The sequence below is a fragment of the Brachionichthys hirsutus genome, chromosome 19 (assembly GCF_040956055.1).
Source record: "Brachionichthys hirsutus isolate HB-005 chromosome 19, CSIRO-AGI_Bhir_v1, whole genome shotgun sequence".
Lineage (NCBI taxonomy): Eukaryota > Metazoa > Chordata > Actinopteri > Lophiiformes > Brachionichthyidae > Brachionichthys > Brachionichthys hirsutus.
Window position 1 is genome coordinate 8,046,363 of NC_090915.1, and position 19,040 is coordinate 8,065,402.

The window sequence follows — 19,040 nt, forward strand, 5'->3', positions numbered from 1 at the left end:
GATTATATTATATTATACTCATCAGCCATGGATGGATGGATTTCAGAATCATCTTAGGAGGAAATGCTTTATTTGAATCCTCAGATGACTCGAACACATTCAGCACCCAAACTACATGCGCTGACTTGATGCACCAGGTGAAGCGTCGCCTTTGAACCGCGTGGCCGCAGAAGTCATCGCAACATCTAGAGAAGAAACAGCTGAACATCGACGCCAGTCAAGTGTTCAAAAGCCGAACCCTGAGTGGTCGACGCGTCGCGGGAGGGAGTGACAACCCGAGGAGGTCCTGCAGCAGACACTTCAGAGACTGTCTGTCCTTTCTCCAGTCTTTGTGACACGCTGCGCAAACGCATGGACGCGTTGCCACCCAGTTAGGTAGGCAGCTGATGAATGTGTGCGTGTTCACGGGCAAACTGGTGCGTGTTGCTGTGCAATTTATGTTTGTGTTGTATTTGTTTGTTCTTCATTTGTGAATATCAAAAAACGCACGGATACATGAGCTGATATTATTGTTATTACACGCAACGGAGTTGCGTTATAATGGAAAAGGCACGTTTTGTGACCTTTCCGTTGTGTGTTTGCACAAAGTGCATCCAGACTGCGTCATTGTATGTGCATGTTTTTGTTTTTGTTTGTTTTTTACACTTCCAAGTGATTAATTTTCTTCTAAAGCAATTACGCGTCCTCGTGTGTTTCAATGCTTTAGTTGTTAAACTCGTTATTTTCACGAGTTCGTTTCTTTATGTGTACACTTCAAATGTCAAAGTGGAGTTTTACAGTAAGGTGAAACTTCCATACGCCCCCCCCCCCCCCCCCCCACACACACACACGCACTTCATGCGGTTACGCAACTGAGCCTGTGATTATTGACGCAATCTATACATCCACCTCTGCAGGATGAGTTTATATCGCGCCATGGCCTTCTTGGGGAGAACATTTGGATCCGTGCGGTCTCCTTTCTCCACCTTGTGCCGGACAGCTGCCCGGTCCTACAGCTCAGAGCCCACCAGGGACAAAAGTGTCCCCTACGAGAAGAAGCTCCAAAAGCAGGATGGAGCCTCCTCTGGACCGACTAAACCTTTACCCAGGTTAACTCCGTGGACGGAAGACATTTGCTTACTGTTGGTGCTATTAAAGTAATTTAATTATGTGCTAAGATAAGCAGTCGGTAGATATTCGGTGGATAGAGGTAAATTCTTGGCAAGTATGCAAAAACGTCTTATAGATTAGTCATAGTTCTGACGACACCTTGAAAGCCCGGTTCCCAGCTCATGTCTTACGTTACCATGCCGTCTCCCTCAGGTCCGCCGATGCTGTGGTGATCGGTGGAGGCAGTCTGGGCTGTCAGACCATCTACCACCTGGCCAAAATGGGAATGACCAACGTAGTCCTGTTAGAGAGAGACAGGCTGACTTCTGGCACCACGTGGCACACTGCAGGTAACAAACTGAAAGAACACAGACAGGTCAAAGGAGTGTGTGAACCAGATACACGCATTCACTAAAGTATAACCTCCATATTGATTTCATGACTTTAGATACTTTTTATTTATTTATTCATTTATAACTCAACACAAGGACTAAAGAACTTTGGCTTAATCGAGCAAAATGCATGTGGCTGCAGACACAGTTCTACTAGATACTACATAGGGTTCCCCCCTAGTTCTAGGTTAAACCAGGGTTCTGAAACATAATGCATTGTGTTGCTTTATTTCAACAGTGATGCTTGATGTCATGTTAACACAAAGTTGTAACATACAAGTTACTTTTTTTTGTTTTTACAAAATCATTAAGAAACAGACTGTGGTAGAAGTACGTACCCAGAATCCATCGGGATATTGTAACGTCAGTTTTTCCCGCACATACTCTCATGATTTCTACGTGTGCCTGCAATATCTGAACTCTTTCCTCGTGCAAAGCATTTTGCAGGTGGCCCTACATGTTTGTGTGTCGACCTGCACTCGTTCTTGATCCGTATGGACGCATCCCTGTATTCCATAGTGCATTCCTCATTCTGTGTCTGTTCATTAGGTCTGCTGGGGCAACTCCGTCATAGTGATGTTGAGATAGAGCTGTTAGCCCACACCAGGAATGTCATCAGCAAAGACTTGGAAGAGGAGACAGGGATCCACACGGGCTGGATCCAAAATGGAGGACTCTTACTTGCCAATAACAAGAACATGCTGGATAATTTCAGGCGTCTCATCTCGGTAAGGATTCGATTACTTGGCCTGTGGGCTTTCGTGATGAAAATATGATAGGTAAATGAAATAAAGGCTTAATATACAATATAATTTAAGTACAATATCCGTTTGATCGTTTGTGTTACTGGTGTATTTTTTAGTATACTGTATGAATGAAGTATTTAACTACCCACTTATTGTATATATTTTCCAGTTAATGGCTTTTCTGTACAGAAGATAATTGCTAGCTAATCTTTAATCAATAAAAAGTCAATCCTTCCAACCCCACGTCTGACATCAAATAGCATGGCTTGTTAATCTAATCTCTCTCTCTATATATATATATATATGGAGGGTTTGGCCCTTTTATGCTCCATGTCGGAACGCTTATCCATTGGTTCCACATTCTTTGAATATATATCCCCTCTATCTCGAGGATTACTCATGTACTAGCATTTGGACCTTGTTGACCCGGGCGAACATGCACCAGCGAACAAGAGGGTACTTAAATATTTGATATATTTGATTTTGATAAGAATTTTATTTTTTTGTATTTTGTTTCTTCTAGCTTGGCAAGGTGTATGGTATCGAGTCCCATCTCCTGTCGCCTGCAGAGACTAAGGACCTTTATCCTCTGATGAAAGTTGATGATCTCTGTGGATCACTTTACATACCGGGAGATGGCACCATGGACCCTGCGGGAGTTTGCACCGCCCTGACCAGAGCTGCCACAGCCAGGGGAGCTGCGGTAACGTCAGCTGTTCTGTTGACTGGTGTATTTCCTATTGGGCCAGCAGTAACCAGTATCTTTTTTACAATTCTTGATACACATCATATTTATTCATTTATTTTCAGTAAGTATTGATTCTATATGGGTTCCATCAACAATTTGCCTATATTGCATGTTTTTTTGTGGTGTGAGGAACCGTGCAACCCAGAAGCAACCCATGCAGGAACAGGGAAAGCAAACGGCACAATTACAATTAGTTGTAAAGATGAGTTCTTATTCCCATATCGCATATTAATAACTCCATGCTGTCCTCGTTCATTCAGGTAATCGAGAACTGTCCTGTGACTGGGATCCAAGTGAGAACAGATGACCTTGGTGTGAAGAGGGTGAAGGCAGTGGAGACCCCTCACGGAACTATTAACACACCTTGCGTGGTGAACTGTGCAGGTGGGATCCTGAGAGGAAATAAATATGGACACTATATATAAGTATTTCTCTGCTGAGCTGAGACCACAACTATAAATCAAAACCAAACATCTACACAAATATCTGTGTGTTCCATAAAGGTGCATGGGCTGACAAGCTGGGGGAAATGGTTGGAGTCAAGGTTCCTCTTATTTCCATGCATCATGCCTACGTGGTGACAGAGAGAATTGAAGGCATACAGGTAGGAGCTCTGTGGGTTGTGTCTCTGCAGCTTCTTTTTTCTTACCCACTACATGGGAGCAAGGTAGTTTAATAAGTAAGCATTCATTTGTCATCAATGTGATAAAGACAGTATGGGTTGGACATTTGGACTCACAAGAAGTAGTTACGTATCATGGCTGAGTCTCGTAATGATCACAAAACCTGCCCTGCATATTGATTACAACACATTCTAAGCTGAACTATACAATGGCTGGTGCAATTTAAAATTGCTTAACTGTAAAAGAATGTTAATTGTGCTATCTTTTTCAAAATAAGATTGTTACTCTTTGTGCCGATTTAAAGCGCCATTTTATTTCTAACAACCTCACTAATTTAGACAACATACTGTACAAATACACATTTTTAGAGACATTTATTTTCAATTGTTATTAAAATCAGACACTGGAATTGCTATTTGAAACAAATAATACAATATCCTAAATAAAACAAGCATAAATAAACATGTACAAAAATAAAGTAGACAAAGTTTGTGTTGCAAAGAAGCAACAAGGTCATGCTTCAACAAGCATTACATCTCATTATGCACGAGCTATAATGAAGCATCCTGACATGCTCAAAGAAATGACTACTGTAACCTACCCTTCCATGGATTCCCCATGAAGACAGATTCACTGCTCGGGCTGTAATGAGTCTGCACGGCTCACAGGGGGCGCTGTGACATTATAGATAGCTCCCTGTCTTCATCAGAGATGAATGTGCATGTTATGTCGAAGAGGATGGGACATTTTTGATATTTATTCGATATGCATTTCAATATAAATGTGTGATTATGTTGATTTATGTTAGATTTATTTAGTGGACAAGACCAGGTATCAGTATTGATACAATTCTGCGTGTGTGTTTGCGTGTTTCAAGTCTTTATGTGTGTCAAAAAACTCGAGTGAATAAATAATTTCTATGTTGAAGGATCAGTTAAGTTCTTCTTTTAATAGCTACTGCTGTATGAGCTACGGTGCGTTCAAGTCCTGCGCTCAGTATCGTTCACATGGACTCCGTAATGCCGTACGCGGCACAGAAGGGAGAGGCAAAGAGTACTTTGGCTTTTATAATAAGCAGTGCGCTGTTTTCCAAATGTCAGCTTGTTCACTGGTATTTTGAGTTCATACCCAGAGAGTCAGCTGACTTTTGAACAGCACCACTCTACTGGAAAGAAATGGCAGCACATACCTAAGGTGTAATTATTGTGTTAAAGACATCAGCTTCAGCAAGAATGTTGATTGTGACATGATTTTGAAGCACTTTAAATCATATGACAATAGCCTCTAGGAACCTACGCTAGATGGTGGCTTATCTTTGGTGCTTTAAATGTGAAACACATCAATTAAAACAATGAATACTTTGCATTTTGTGAACATGAATCAATTTGTTACATTTCTGTAAGGATTTTGCACTAATTTATCATTAAATCTGTGCAGAATATGCCAAGTGCCAGAGACTACGAGGCGTCAGTGTACCTGCGCCTCCAAGGTGATGCGTTGTCCGTAGGTGGTTTTGAACCCAACCCCATTTTCTTGGACGAGGTAAGATAGAACTCGCTGAATAAATATTGCCACTGCTTATATATGTATATGCGTCGGTCAACATTTAATTCTGAATATCCTAATTAAAAAACAGGGTGTAACCTATAGTAAAAATATTTCATGCATATGTGATATTTAATTTTTAACAGGCAGATTGATCAGTATAAGAGATGCTATAAAGCAAGGGCTTAAAGTAATGCCACTAAACGTATTGGCGATAAGCCATTTATATTTACATACTGGTAGTTAAATTTTAAATTGAATCACCATTAATGTTTTGTGTCAATTATTGATTGCTTACATAGCCTATTTCTAATCATCTTAACACTTTACTGATTTCTGTAAATTAAGGTTAGGGTATTTGTCTTAGAGGTTTGGTGGCAAGTTTCTCTACTCTTTGTCTTGTTTGATTAAATTAACATTTAATTTAAGAAATGCATAAATTTATATCAACCCCTCTTCTCTTAATGGATACTAATCCTGAGTTAAACCAGAGAGAGAGAGAGCAAATTCTCAATTTCCGACAGGCATTTTTGCGTCACAGGATGTAAGTGACATGCTTGTTGTTCCAGGTGTCCGATAGTTTTATCTTCCACCTGTTTGACTATAACTGGGATGTATTCACGCAACATATTGAGGGCGCAATCAACAGGATTCCCGTTCTGGAGCGGACGGGCATCAAGTCCACTGTCTGTGGACCAGGTACACACACATACACCCACAAAAACAAAATAAAAGTCACTGGAAAATATGTCAGCTTTTTGGTAAGCCTGCATATCTTAAATTTCTTATCTAAAATGTGTCTCTCACTGTTTTCAGAATCCTTCACAGCAGACCATAAGCCACTGATGGGAGAGGCACCGGAAGTCAGAGGGTTCTATTTGGGCTGTGGCTTTAACAGCTCTGGTGAGTCCTGCCGGAATGGAGATATTACAAAATAAATGGAAGAAAGAAGGAACTAAAAAGACAAAAGAGGAGTAGAGATGGTAGATTAGGAAGATTTCAGCCATGGAAACTGCTACTAACACAGATGATGGGTCGCACAGTTGTATGCTTTCAATTACTAAGTGGCATAGAAGTTCTTGATGGAATCACAAAATTGTAGCACTAGAATGGTCAAAGTGGAGTAATTATCTGGTAAAATATGAAAAAAGGCAAAATTGTGTTTTTCCTTAAATTTGAACTTACTGTCGACTGTCTCAAGGTGCAAATGGATAATAGAGCCTTTAACAGTTCTAGTCCATGGGCATACAGCAACCCAAGTCGCTACAATCCTTACTTACCCCCGGAGCTTTTACAGTAGACGGGGTGGTAGAAATCTCCTCATTTAAAACACATATAAAGGTACAAATGTCGCATTTCAGTTGGAAGCTTTAGTGTGCGCGTTCTAATTGCTTTGGTTCTAGAATGGGCTGACTTTACTGTGAATGTACTGCTAGCTTTCTCTGTTAGATGAAATTCTGATTTTTTTTATCCTTAAGACTTGGACAATTCCTCAGACCAAATGTGGATGAAAACATCAAATTGGATGGGACTTTTCCTCCATTTGTTCCCGTTAATTTTAGACTTAGTAAATGCCATGCTCCTTTTTTTAACCAATGATGAGCAATTGACATTTTTCTACTTTATGTAAATAAAATAAATAAAGGATCCTTTCCTGTTTGAATGAGGGTTATTAATATTATCCTGCAGTCTTCTGGAAGACATAAAATGTCAGGCTGGGGCCACGTTTTTAACTGTGGCTTGATAATTAATGATTTTCAACCAGTCATGCACAGCATGGATGTTCCATGTGCCTCGCACACACACACACACACACACACACACTTTTGCCTCAAGGCTGTCAAAGACAAGAATTCACTGTGAGCTCAAAGTCAAAGCCGAAAGATTCACTCTAATAAATCCAATGAGTCGTCAGAAAGTCTCCAGCGTTGCTTAGCAACTTATATGGCTTATTATCTTGTGTTCCAGTATCTGAACTGTTAATATTTTATCCTGCCCAATATTTATTTGATAGTATAGTTGTGAGTTTATTGTTTGGGGTTCATAAAAAGTATTTTAATATTTATTTTGAGTCGCAAGTTACTCGTCCAGACTGATATATTGGTAAAGTATAGCTCGCGGTAAATTTATTTCTCTTGGAGCCAAAGACAGTTTCATGTTTGAGATCTCACCTGCAAATCAACATTCTTACAAGGCTGCTATGGTGGATGAGGATAAATATAAATGTGCATGTTTTCTCCCTCTTTGGAAGTCGTTTTTTTTTTTATTGCTGGTGGCATCACTGTAAATGTCACAAGAGTGGGGGGAGAGCAGCTATCTTAAAATAATCAGAGAACAATGCAGAAGAGAGGAGAGGGGGTGGTTGATAATGTCAGGCAAAGGAACAAATGTTTGCAAAGCATAAAGGAACAATAATAGAATGATTTACCAACGGCAGGCAAAGAAAGGGGAAGTACAAAGCCACACGAGGTGCTGATGAGAGGAGTGGAAGCAGGAGCATGAGGGTGCACACACAGATCCACTCCCACACATCGGTTTGGTAACCCAAGGTGACATTATCAGCGCTGCCTGCCTCCATATTGTCCTGAAAGAGTTCCATCATCCTCGTAACACCCTGCTTCTTCTCTCCCTTTACCCCTGGCAATCCATCCATCCATCCATCCATCCATCCATCCATCCTGCCACTCAAATGGCCTGGAGGGCCATTGCCCATAGATGAATCAGAGACGAGGATGGAAGGATGGAGTAGGGATGCGAGGTCGTGATGCTGCATTGTGAGGTTGTACTCACACACACAGGAACACGGCAGGGATGTGACTGGATGATAAATATGTCAAGTGTTCATTTGTGAGGATGCAAAGGACAGGGTGAAGTGGAGAAGGTTGGTTTGCTGTGGCGATTTGTTTGTGAGGTTGAAACTTAAAGGGCTCGTGCAGCTGCTGAGGTCAGATTGCTTCGAGGCAGCTGGATCAAAGGATGAAACAAAGGTCAAAACAATCCTCTGCAGGTCATATGACATCTAGCGGCTGTGCCAGAGGACCAAACGACGGTTTTCCAGATAAATGAGAAATACTGCAGAAAGCCATTCACTGGGGAGGTCGACCTAGGAATCAGTTACAATTCAAACGAAAGTCACAGCAGTTAAGAGTTCCTAATGATTTCTATGTCGTCTGTGTGTGTGTTTTTTGTCAGGTATGATGCTTGGGGGGGGCTGTGGTAGAGAGCTGGCTCATTGGATCATACACGGCCACCCGGAGAGGGATATGTATGGATATGACATCAGGTACAGTGAAATGCACAAAGCAGATGTAGTGGAATCATACTGGTCCCTCCTGACTAGCTATTTAGTCAGGGACCAGTAGGTACCAGAATAATGCTGGATTTGAATTGAAGTTTGAATGTGTGTGTTGTGTCTCGGTCAAGTTGAATTATTCTGTCTCCCGTCTCAGGCGTTTCCACAAGTCCCTTAAAGACAACCAACGCTGGATCAGAGAGAGGAGTCATGAGTCGTACTCCAAGAGATACTCCGTGGTGTTCCCCTTTGATGAACCGCTGGCCAGTCGAAACATGAGGAAAGACCCTTTCCATCAGGTAGATGAGCGTTTTCACCTCCCCTGCAGGTGAAGGAAGTGAAGGAAACGACCTTAATTTGAACCTCTTTTGTGAGATAATAAGAATCCTTCCGACGATGACGAGTCATTGAGGTCAAGGCACAACAGCTAGTTCTCACTTTATCCTTCGTAGTGGATCATGTGAGTCTCTCATCAGAGGATCATTGATGGAGAGTCTGGAACACCATGTTGAAGCCAGCAGCCACATGCTCTGCTCGGCGGGGCGGGGGCTGCACCCGAGGTCTCCTTCTGTCATGGGAGGATCCTGGAGCAGCTGGTGCTGGAGCGTGAATAGAGGGGTTTGTGGAAGGGACCTCTTCATGGTCCGGTGTCAACACAGCTCATCCATCATCCCCGTTGTGAGGCAGAATTCCATTTCCATCAGTTCAATAGCAGTGCCCTGCAGAAAGTGCCTCCCTGTCTCCTCATGGCGCTCCGGCTCGACCCTTATTTCTTCCCTGTAATAATCCTGTGGTGTTTTTATTTTCCTCCTCAGCATCTTGACACTGCAGGCTCTATTATCAAGCTAGAGATTGTCCAGATTGAGTCATGACAATTGGACAGGAGTGGAATCCACTCAATATTTGCTGGCAAAGTTCAATTTAACTCAATGTCTGGGCACGTCAGAATTAAGGTGTAAAATTTCACAAAGCCAGCCTCGTCCCTTTGTGTAAACCATCTCTCACAGAAAACAGGTGTACTGCAGTAATATTTTGTTGTTGTGTTCCTCTCCCTGCCTGTAGGCGCGTATCTAAAAGGCAGTAAAGATGCGCGTACTGCAGTAGAGGTGTCTGTTGTAGCCCCATCATTTGGAGGAAGGGTCTATTTTGTGTTCTGTGTGTCCCCCTATTTAGACATCCCATGTGAGAAGCAGGGATGGTAACTACTCGATGCTGCTGAAAATAGAATATAGTATTTCAGTTACTACTGCAAATCAGGTTTACAGGTTCAAACTCCAAACAGGGCTGCACTGGAGGAGCAGAGTGTCGTTTCATGTCCATCGTTTGTCAGGCTTGTCTTGAAGTACTGAAGATGGACGGACAGACCTGACCTCATCTCTGTCTTTATCTTTCCTTCCTTCCCTCTCTCATGTCTTCTTTGCTCAAGCAGCTGATTCAGGCAGACAGTGGGTTAGTATCTCATCCCCAGTACCTGCATTTATTCATGTGATTTCTACAAGCAGGGCAATAAACGATACCCTTAAGTTTGGTCGTCAAGTTTATTCAGCCTCCTTTGGCTTCTTTGCTCATCAGAAACTCTTCAAGGACGTTGCTACCATATTTTATGCATTAATGACCCACTTATCTTTCCTTTCCTGTTCCAGACTTCGATTACGTTCAAATGTCGTAGTTTTCACCAACACTCATGCATTCAGGCAGTCATTCAGAACAGATTACTGTCACATGGCTTTTTACCTCCGGCAAGGAGGTTATGTTTTTGATGCCGTTTATCTGTTTGAGTCTTAGCAACATAACTCCAAATCTTGATCTTGATGAAATTTTCAGGAAATGTTTGGAATCTTACCAGAAACTGATGATTAGGAAGAGATCCTGGATTCTAGATCACACAAAATGAAGCTTCAAAACAAACAACAGACAACAGAAATTTGTAATTATAGTGGGTTGTGTTTGCACATAAACATAATTTGTTTGACATGTCTATGCCAAGGCTTTTTAAAACTTACAGGGAGAGAGAGAGAGTGCAAATACAGTAGTTTCAGATTTGATTTTTTGAATAATGAGGTGTTTGAAAAAGAAAAAGAAAAAGAAAGAGCTCGTGAAGATGTTAGAAAATAAGTCAGAAGATGCTCCATATATTTTATACAATTCTCTTGAAGGTGACAAAACGTACCCACTTTCATTACAGAAATATCTGCAGTATTTACTGCGAACAGCCAGAGGACCAGTGGCACATGTCCAGTGGACAGTCCCTGAAAAAAAGTGACAAGAACCAAACAGCTTCTCAAAGACGTATCTTAAAAGATGGTGTGACTGGTTTGGTCCAACTTTCCATTGCAAGCCCATTAAGCTCTTGCAAATTGCTCCCTGAGAGCCATCACCTTGCAACCGGCCCGTCTACTGCCGGAGAGCCTCAAATAAATGTATGGGAAGGCAAAGGGGGGGAAAAGTACTGAAAGGGTCCAATTAACACATTTTAAATGAGGTTCTAGCCTATGTATTATGCACTGCAGAACTTTGGTCAGCCGTGGAAGCTCTTCCCGTGTAAATAATGAGACAGTCTACTTTTTTTTTGGAGGCAAGGTGAGATTATTTCAGAACACAAACAGCCATCTTTGACACTGCAGCTCACGAATTTTCTCCGCCCGGGTAGCATGGATGATAAATACAGCTTGGTGTGGGAAGTTCTGGCAAGAGACAGGTAGCTGCCTGCTAAGAGAAGACATACCTACCCACCGTGGGCGGCTGTCTGTTTTAACAGGAGGAAAGTCTTATTTCAGTGCTGGTCAAGAGATTAAGAATTAACAACAGAAATATGTTTGCAACCGTTTGAGCAAACAGAGGGTTCTTATTATTCCTTCCATTGTTGATATATTTGTCTTGTTGAAATTTTCCCAGCAACATTCCCAAAGAAGTTTGATATGGTGATAAGATAAGAAAATGCTTTATCTAGTTTTTGCAAAAAATAGCTAATGCAGCTTAGATTATATCAGCACAGCCCTGAAATTCTGGGTATGAATGGGGGACGGCACCAAATATCTAATTAAATATGAGGAATACAATATACCGGTATGTATATGTATGTTATTTCAAAGTAAATCCAGAATTCAAAATTACCTCCACCAAGGAGGTTATGTTTTTGATGTCGTTTGTCTGTTTATTAGCAGGAACAAGAGAACCTTTTGATGGAGCCAGGAATTTTTAAATAAATGACCAGGTTATTTAGTTTAATTTTATTTTTGTGCTCTACGAGTGTTTTTCTAGTTCGCCAAGCTTTTATCCAATTGGTCCAAAGTGAAGTCTGAATAAATGGCTTCTGTCTGCTTCTTCTTCTGCATGTTGTTTTAGGTGTTGCTGGAGCAGGGATGTGTGTTCCAGCAGAGAAATGGCTGGGAAAGACCTGGCTGGTTCAGCCAAGAGGGACCTGCTCCTGTGAGACACCACGCATTCTGTACATGAAGTGAACACCAGTAGTTAGAGGTCCACTGATTAAAGGCCCTCAAGGCTAGCTAAAAAGGAACTGTTCAATGCATTGTTATTAGATTATGGAATTTGTAGATCATTATTGTCTGACTCTACATTTGTCTTTATTATTACAAAGGTTAAAGATTATGACTACTATGGAGTTTATGATTTCAAGGAGCACGTTGACTACAAATACCGTGAGTTGCTGGCCAGAGAGTACACCTTTGATTTCCCTGCACATCATGATGTGGTAAGACAAAAACTGTTTAAGTGTGTTTGTCAGTTCCTCCCTTTTTCAATAATTAACATGATGCCAAACAGTCTGCAAGCATTCTGCACAACCAAGCAGTCTTAGTTCTCCACATTTTGATAAAAATCTCCCCCCATTGAGTCTGCAACATCCTGGAGGGACTGGTTTGATTTCCAGCAGAATAATATTATTAGATTATGTGCAGTGTCCTGTTTTGTTAAATGACTATGGGCCAATAGATTTCAGGGTCCGATCAGTATGAAGTCTCCCAAAAGGGAGCAAGCGTCATGTAGCAGCTCGTACCAACCACCGCGGTCCTAATTAACATCAAAACCCCTTAATTAGTTCTGGCTTTTTAATTTCATAGTTGTAATGAACAATCTTCTTGAAGGATCTGGCTCCACATAGTCATTTTGTCACATTTGGCAAAGAGAGGAAGACACTGTGTTAATTGGCTGTGTTTTATATATTTTTTATTTTAATGCAGATTAAGAATGAGTGCCTGTCATGCAGACGCGACGTTGCCGTGTTTAACATGTCCCTCTTTGGGAAGTTCTATCTGACTGGACCAGATGCCAAGAAGGCAGCTGATTGGCTGTTTACTGCCGATGTCAACAAAAAGCCCGGTCAGTCTGCTGCAGCGTGAATGCATGCACACGGAAGCACAGGCAGACGGATGTCCACATAAGCAATACACTCCACTTTTTTTTTCTTTTTAAAAAGAATCAAAGTAGAATTAATAATACATTCCACTCTGTCAGAGGAGTTGTACACATGGAACCTGGATTACAGATATATATATATATATATAGATTATGAAATCAGCTCCAGATTTTCTCATATCAAATAATGCGCATCTTATTAGTATTGATTGGTGACTGTGGCAGATGTATCACTCCACAGATGTGACCCGTGAAGTCTGAACGTGTTTTCGAGGTTGCACTAATTTTTCAACAGATTATATTTAAACCCACCTAATAATTTAAACCACATCTACGGAGCTTTTGCGAGGGATTTTGCAGAGGGAGCTCTACACAAAATGTAACAATTTTAGTTATATATAATATATAATTATTGAAAAATTAGAAATAATTGTGATACACACAGCCTGGGAGGAGCCTGAACATGCTCATAAAGCCAATCTTGTTCCTCCCTCCCAGGGACAAAGTAGGTGCATCTTAAAACAAAATAAACTTAATCAATAAAGGGTAGAATATTATCAGGGTAAGCAAAAACCCCAATGAGAAATGGCTGCATGTGATGAAAGGGAATGAAAATACAAGCAGTTCAACTGACTCACCTGATAACAGGGAGAAGAAAAAAATCATAAACAAGAAGGGCTTCTCTCTCCCCCCGTACTGGGACTTCTCCTTTGAAGATCATTTACAACATGTTCAAAGGAGACCAACCTAAGGTCTCCAAGGCTACGGTCGCCATGCAGCATAGAACCAGGATTAAAAGATGGGCAGCAAACATTCCTGTATACTATTATTATAAAATACCCCCACCAGCTGCCACCTACATCTGACAGAAAAGAGAAATACATGCACAATCCACACACAAGTAATCTGTTACAAACAACACCAAGGTGTACTTTTATTCTGAAGGTTGTATCAGCTGTGTTTAAATTGGCCCAGGTCTGGCATGAGAACTCAGTGTTAATGTGTTTTCACGTGTTCCAGGTTCCACTGTGTACACCTGCATGCTGAATAAAAGCGGAGGGGTGGAGGCCGACCTGACGGTGAGCAGACTGCAGCCGGGGGCTGCCAACCTGCCGCTGGCGCCACTTCCTGATGGTGAGTGTTTCATGATTAGCTGCTCTACTGTTACAGTTCTGCTATATCGTACTCTTATTATTCCTCATTCTGTTCTTTTCATGCCCATATTCTGCTGTCGCTCTGCTCTGTTATTTTCAGCTTCATATTTCAGGTTATTTTTGGCATTTTGAAATCGATCAACTAAAACATCTTTACTGTTTTCAAGTAGCAATTTTACTGACGTACAGCACATGTCTTTCCACCAATGTGTTGTCTTTTTGCCTATAAACGAAAAAATAAAATTGCATATTGAAATGTATGCACAATACTGTCCTCCAGATATACTGTGCATCATATTCACTTAAAAGGCCTCTGCTCTGTTCGTCACTTGAAATTCAAACAAAGGTGACACAATCACAAACACTGAACCAAATCTTTCTCAGAGTTTTTTTCTGCTGGATTTCTTTTCTTTATTTTTTGCCATGTGGGCTGAAAAGCTCATTAATTATCACAAGGAAGATGAGTGATGTTGAACCCACTTGTGTTTTAGGAGCACTGTTGATACTTTTCAGATAAGACCAACCTCCGTGCTGAAAGGTAGAAAGAGCCAGTCTGTTTTAGAGGCAATTTCTTTGGCCATATTTCTTTTCTATAAGAATAAAAGTAATCTAGTTTTTTTGGTGGAGGTAATCAACACCATGATATACAAATGTTAATGTGGACCCATTCCTTCAGGCGATAATGGAACTACCCAGTTCAGTGAATTGGACAAACGCTAAATATAGCAGGGAGACAATCATAGCCACAACATTTGTTTTGTCCGATGTTCCATCTGTCAGTGCATCTCTTTATTCCCCAGTGACTCTTGCTTCCTGCCGTTGCTCCAGGTGATGTCTACTACTTGGCTACTGGAGGTGCTGTAGCTGAACACAATTGGAACCACATTAAAACTGTTTGCCAGGACCAAGGCTTCCGCTGTCAGCTGATGGACCACACAGAGGACATGGGAGTGATCAGCATCCAGGGACCCAAGAGGTGGGAATTCCAAAGAATTTACTAAGGAGGTTTTTCTTTTTTCTCTTTTTTTTGTCTTGATCAAAGAATAAAATAACATATCTCATAAAGCAATACCAACTGAACTCAAGGTAACAGTAATTACTAGAAAGTACATTATTACTGGACTTTTCCACTTTGCCATCTGCTTGCAAGAAAGATGGCATACCATAGAAATGATGGATACCAGAAATATTAGGCCCGGAATGTGGTCACCAGAATTCAGACTGGTCAGCTTATTTTTCATATTCAGAGACTAAAATTCCCTCTTTAATATTAGCACATTGTGCCTCTGTGTCACATTCATCCAGAGCATTTGAAGATATGACACAGAGTCATGGTATTTAATATATAAAAAAATAATACAGTAAATGATCCAAGATCAAAATCCATAAAAGGTAACCAATCACACACTAGAGTGAAGAATGTTAAAGGGGAACACGACTGGAGGACACAATTATAGAACACAGAAAAGTGAAACAAATCAAACAATAGGTTGAAATAGATCACAATAAAAGACAGGGAGTACAAAATAAAACATGGAGAACAACTATCAAAATAAAACAAGAAACAAAGCATGCCCAATCTACAAAATAAGAAGCCAAATAACTAGCATCATAATTATGACACACTGTAGGCTGTTTGAAAAATTAGGCCGGAGTTATGATTAAGAATGAAGTTGTTGATAAGGCTAGATTTGCATCCTTGAAAATTCATTTCTTCATACGTCTATGAGAAATGGTGTCGTATGAATGTGAAAATAACACAGCAAATTTAGACATGGACGTAGCCCAAGCTTGTCAGTTTCTCCATCTCCCTACAGCTTTCCATTGTTCTCCATTTTAAGGACAAGCCAAGCTACCTTCACCCCATCTCGTTCTCTGAACTGCTCTATCTTCCCCTCTCCTCCTCCTCTCCTCCCCACATCACCATCATCCATCTTTGTTCTTCCCTGTTACCGGCATCAGGGTTAGTCCAGCCTGTGGAGGCTGTCGATTTCTTCTCCTGGAGGCTTTTTCTTATCTTCTTGCCCAAGTTTCTTTTCTGGCTTTGCCTCTTTCAGATCATATCCAGCTCTCTCCTCCACACTCCTGACTTTTTTTTTTTTTTTGGCTTATTCTCAGAGAAAACTTTCCTTTCCTTTCCTTTTTTTTTTCTGATTATTGTTGCTTTTTTTTTTTTTTTGCTTGGTCAAACCAGAAATCAAATCTGGGGGTAAATTACTTGATTGTCCAATTGAGACTGAACCCTTAAGCCGAGAGAAAAGTACAGAATTGATTGAAACAATGCATTTCTCACACACACACGCACACACACACACACAAAATGCACGCATGAATATAAACCAGAAATGTTTGAATCACATAATGCATACCTGTGTACGCAAGGTCTACGTCAACTATGACCACATTGATTGGTTTTTAGAAAAAAAAAGAGAAATTGCTCCCACACAGATATAGAACCATGTACAGAATACACAAATCAAACCTGGACCCTTCCCCACATATCAGGACCCTGGCGTCCTGCCCCACTGTTCAGAAATATCTTCTAGGAAAGGCTTCTACCTGCCCACTCACAAACAAGTTGCAAAGGAAAGCTAAGCTTAGTTTTTATCTGTTGACTCATCTTTATATAATATTGATTTTCTTGCATGTGTGTGTGTCTTTGCGAGATGGGAGGGAATACTTTGGGACAGCAAATATAGTGAATATTTCTCGAGTATTGTGAATTTGAAAAGGTAAGATGAAATATTTATTCCTCTGTAATAGTTTGTTCTAACAAACTGCTGATGCCATTTTAAATACATGGCTTTCATGTGGCCCAAGATGAGCTATCTCCTCATCTGGGGTGTGCCCCACCTCACACCTGTGGTCAGCTGGGATAGGCTCCAGCAGAACCCATGGCCCGCATGCTGGATAAATGGCTGAAGATGAATGAATGACTGAATGAAGTAGATGTGCCTTTCGATATTTTTATTTTGTGTTTTCAGTCGATAAATGTCGTAACTCAAAAAGGTGGTTATTTTGAATGTGCATATCTTGAAAACTATACATCCATCCATCTATCAGAAGATGAACTTTGTTATCACTTCATAATGTGTAGTCTATATATTCATTGATTTCCTGCCCAGCTGCCTCTGTTTATGGTGTTTCTGTCTCCTGATTCCTGTCTGCAGTCGGGACGTCCTTCAGGAGCTTCTAGACACTGACCTGAGCAACGACGCTTTCCCGTTTTTCACACACAAAGTTGTCAATGCTGCAGGACATCAGGTGAGATTGCAGATCACAGCAATGCTAATTAACATAAAGAGCAATTGATTCAAAGCATGAGCTGCAGATCACATTGATCGCCTCTACATCTATCTTTGATCCAGGTACGAGCTATGCGTCTGTCATTTGTTGGAGAGCTTGGCTGGGAGCTGCACATCCCCAAAGACTCTTGCCTCCCAGTTTACCACGCTGTCATGGCTGCTGGTGCAAAGCACGGCATCATCAACTCAGGCTACCGGGCCATTGACTCTCTCAGCATAGAGAAAGGTAACTTTTATAAGTGGTAATAAAGAGCTAACCCTAACAGGACAAGTACATGTAGAGGATGAGTCACCAATAAGTTTAATATATGCTCTTCCACCTTTCTTTCAACAGTGTTCACAGTAAATGCCTTAATTCTTTTATCTTCATCTCTTTATCAGAACACCGGCATTGGCACGCTGACCTTCGCCCAGATGACACACCCCTAGAGGCGGGGCTAGCGTTCACCTGCAAACTAAGTAGCTTGATTGCCTTCCAGGGCCGTGATAGGCTGGAGAAACAAAAGGAGGCGGGGCTGAGGAAGCAAATTGTCTGCTTCACCATTGATGAGTCAGTAAAAATCTTGAGATAATGTGTTGGAAGTTTTTTTAATTGTGTTAAGGGAAAACCAAATACTGAAAATATGCAAAAGCATATTGTACCATTTTAATATTCAGATTTTTCTATTGAAAAATGATTTCATTGTGACTGTGAAGACTGGTCGTTTTCACCATAGCATATATATAAAAAAGTAAAGTAAAAGTCAGTAATGTGTTGCAGAGAGTGAATCGAGTGAAATTGACGGAGCTCTATGCTCTGCAGAGGAGGACACTTGTAGATCATATACTGATATATTTGCCAATGTCTTGTCTGTAGGTTCATTTATAATCCTCCTCTCTCTCTTTCTCTCTCGCTCTACCCACCAGGCAAGTGCCAATGTTTGGTCTTGAGGCTATTTTCTGTAACGGCGTTCCCATTGGTCACCTGCGACGTTCTGAATATGGATTCTTTATCAACAAAACCATTGGTTATGGATATGTGCGTAACCCCGATGGAGGCGTGGTGAGTAACTAATACACACTTGTGTACCCTGCATCCTCATCATTGTCCTGTTTAACAGTGTTGTATTTATTGTTTTCTCAAATTTTGTCTCCTGTTTTGACTCGTGTGACTTTTTCTTTATATATATATAAATATACCGTATATAAAAAAAAACGTGCCTTTTCTTATTTTCATCCCATCCCTCTCTTCCTGTTTGTTCTAGGTGACTAATGACTTCATAGAGAGGAGTGAGTTTACCCTGGAGAGGATGGGAGTAACCTACAAGGCCAAGGCCCACCTCAAATCTCCATTTGATCCTGAGAATAAACGTGTCAAAGGAATCTATGCTTGAGGAGGACACGTATGATGTGGGCGTATGCAGTTGTTATTTGTGTGACTGATTACAAGCCAATTTTAAATGTTTGTTGTTAGAAAGCAAGATAATTTATTTCTTAAATATAGTTTATGGAGTGGATGGAAATGTATCATTGATTCAGGCCAAGTTGATATGTGAGTTTATAAATTCGTTTTTAATGAGTTTTTAGTACTTATTCTTTGACACAGAACAAATCACGCAAAGACACATAAGACAATGTTAAAGTGTGTGTAAATGACACTGTAAACTCTTAAAGGTTAACAAAAGCCTTGATTACCACTCAAGTAATTAACTTATTTGCAAATAAAACAGACCAAGATAATGTCGTTTCATGTCTTAATGATGACAACACACAAAAACAAAGTAGTATCTCAG

General features: G+C 40.8%; 1 protein-coding gene across 1 annotated transcript; it reads left to right on the forward strand.

The window, feature by feature from the left end:
• The first annotated feature begins 915 nt into the window (after positions 1–915).
• Positions 916–18,641, forward strand: LOC137908378 (sarcosine dehydrogenase, mitochondrial-like). Its single transcript, XM_068752777.1, has 21 exons — positions 916–1,088; positions 1,303–1,439; positions 2,031–2,209; positions 2,751–2,930; positions 3,236–3,359; positions 3,479–3,579; positions 5,036–5,140; positions 5,713–5,842; positions 5,960–6,046; positions 8,336–8,426; positions 8,593–8,734; positions 11,781–11,864; positions 12,034–12,147; positions 12,635–12,773; positions 13,830–13,943; positions 14,792–14,939; positions 17,134–17,227; positions 17,332–17,494; positions 17,650–17,818; positions 18,175–18,310; positions 18,513–18,641. The coding sequence occupies exons 1-21, from the start codon at positions 916–918 to the stop codon at positions 18,639–18,641; spliced, it is 2,739 nt and encodes a 912-aa protein (XP_068608878.1).
• The last annotated feature ends 399 nt before the right edge of the window (positions 18,642–19,040 follow it).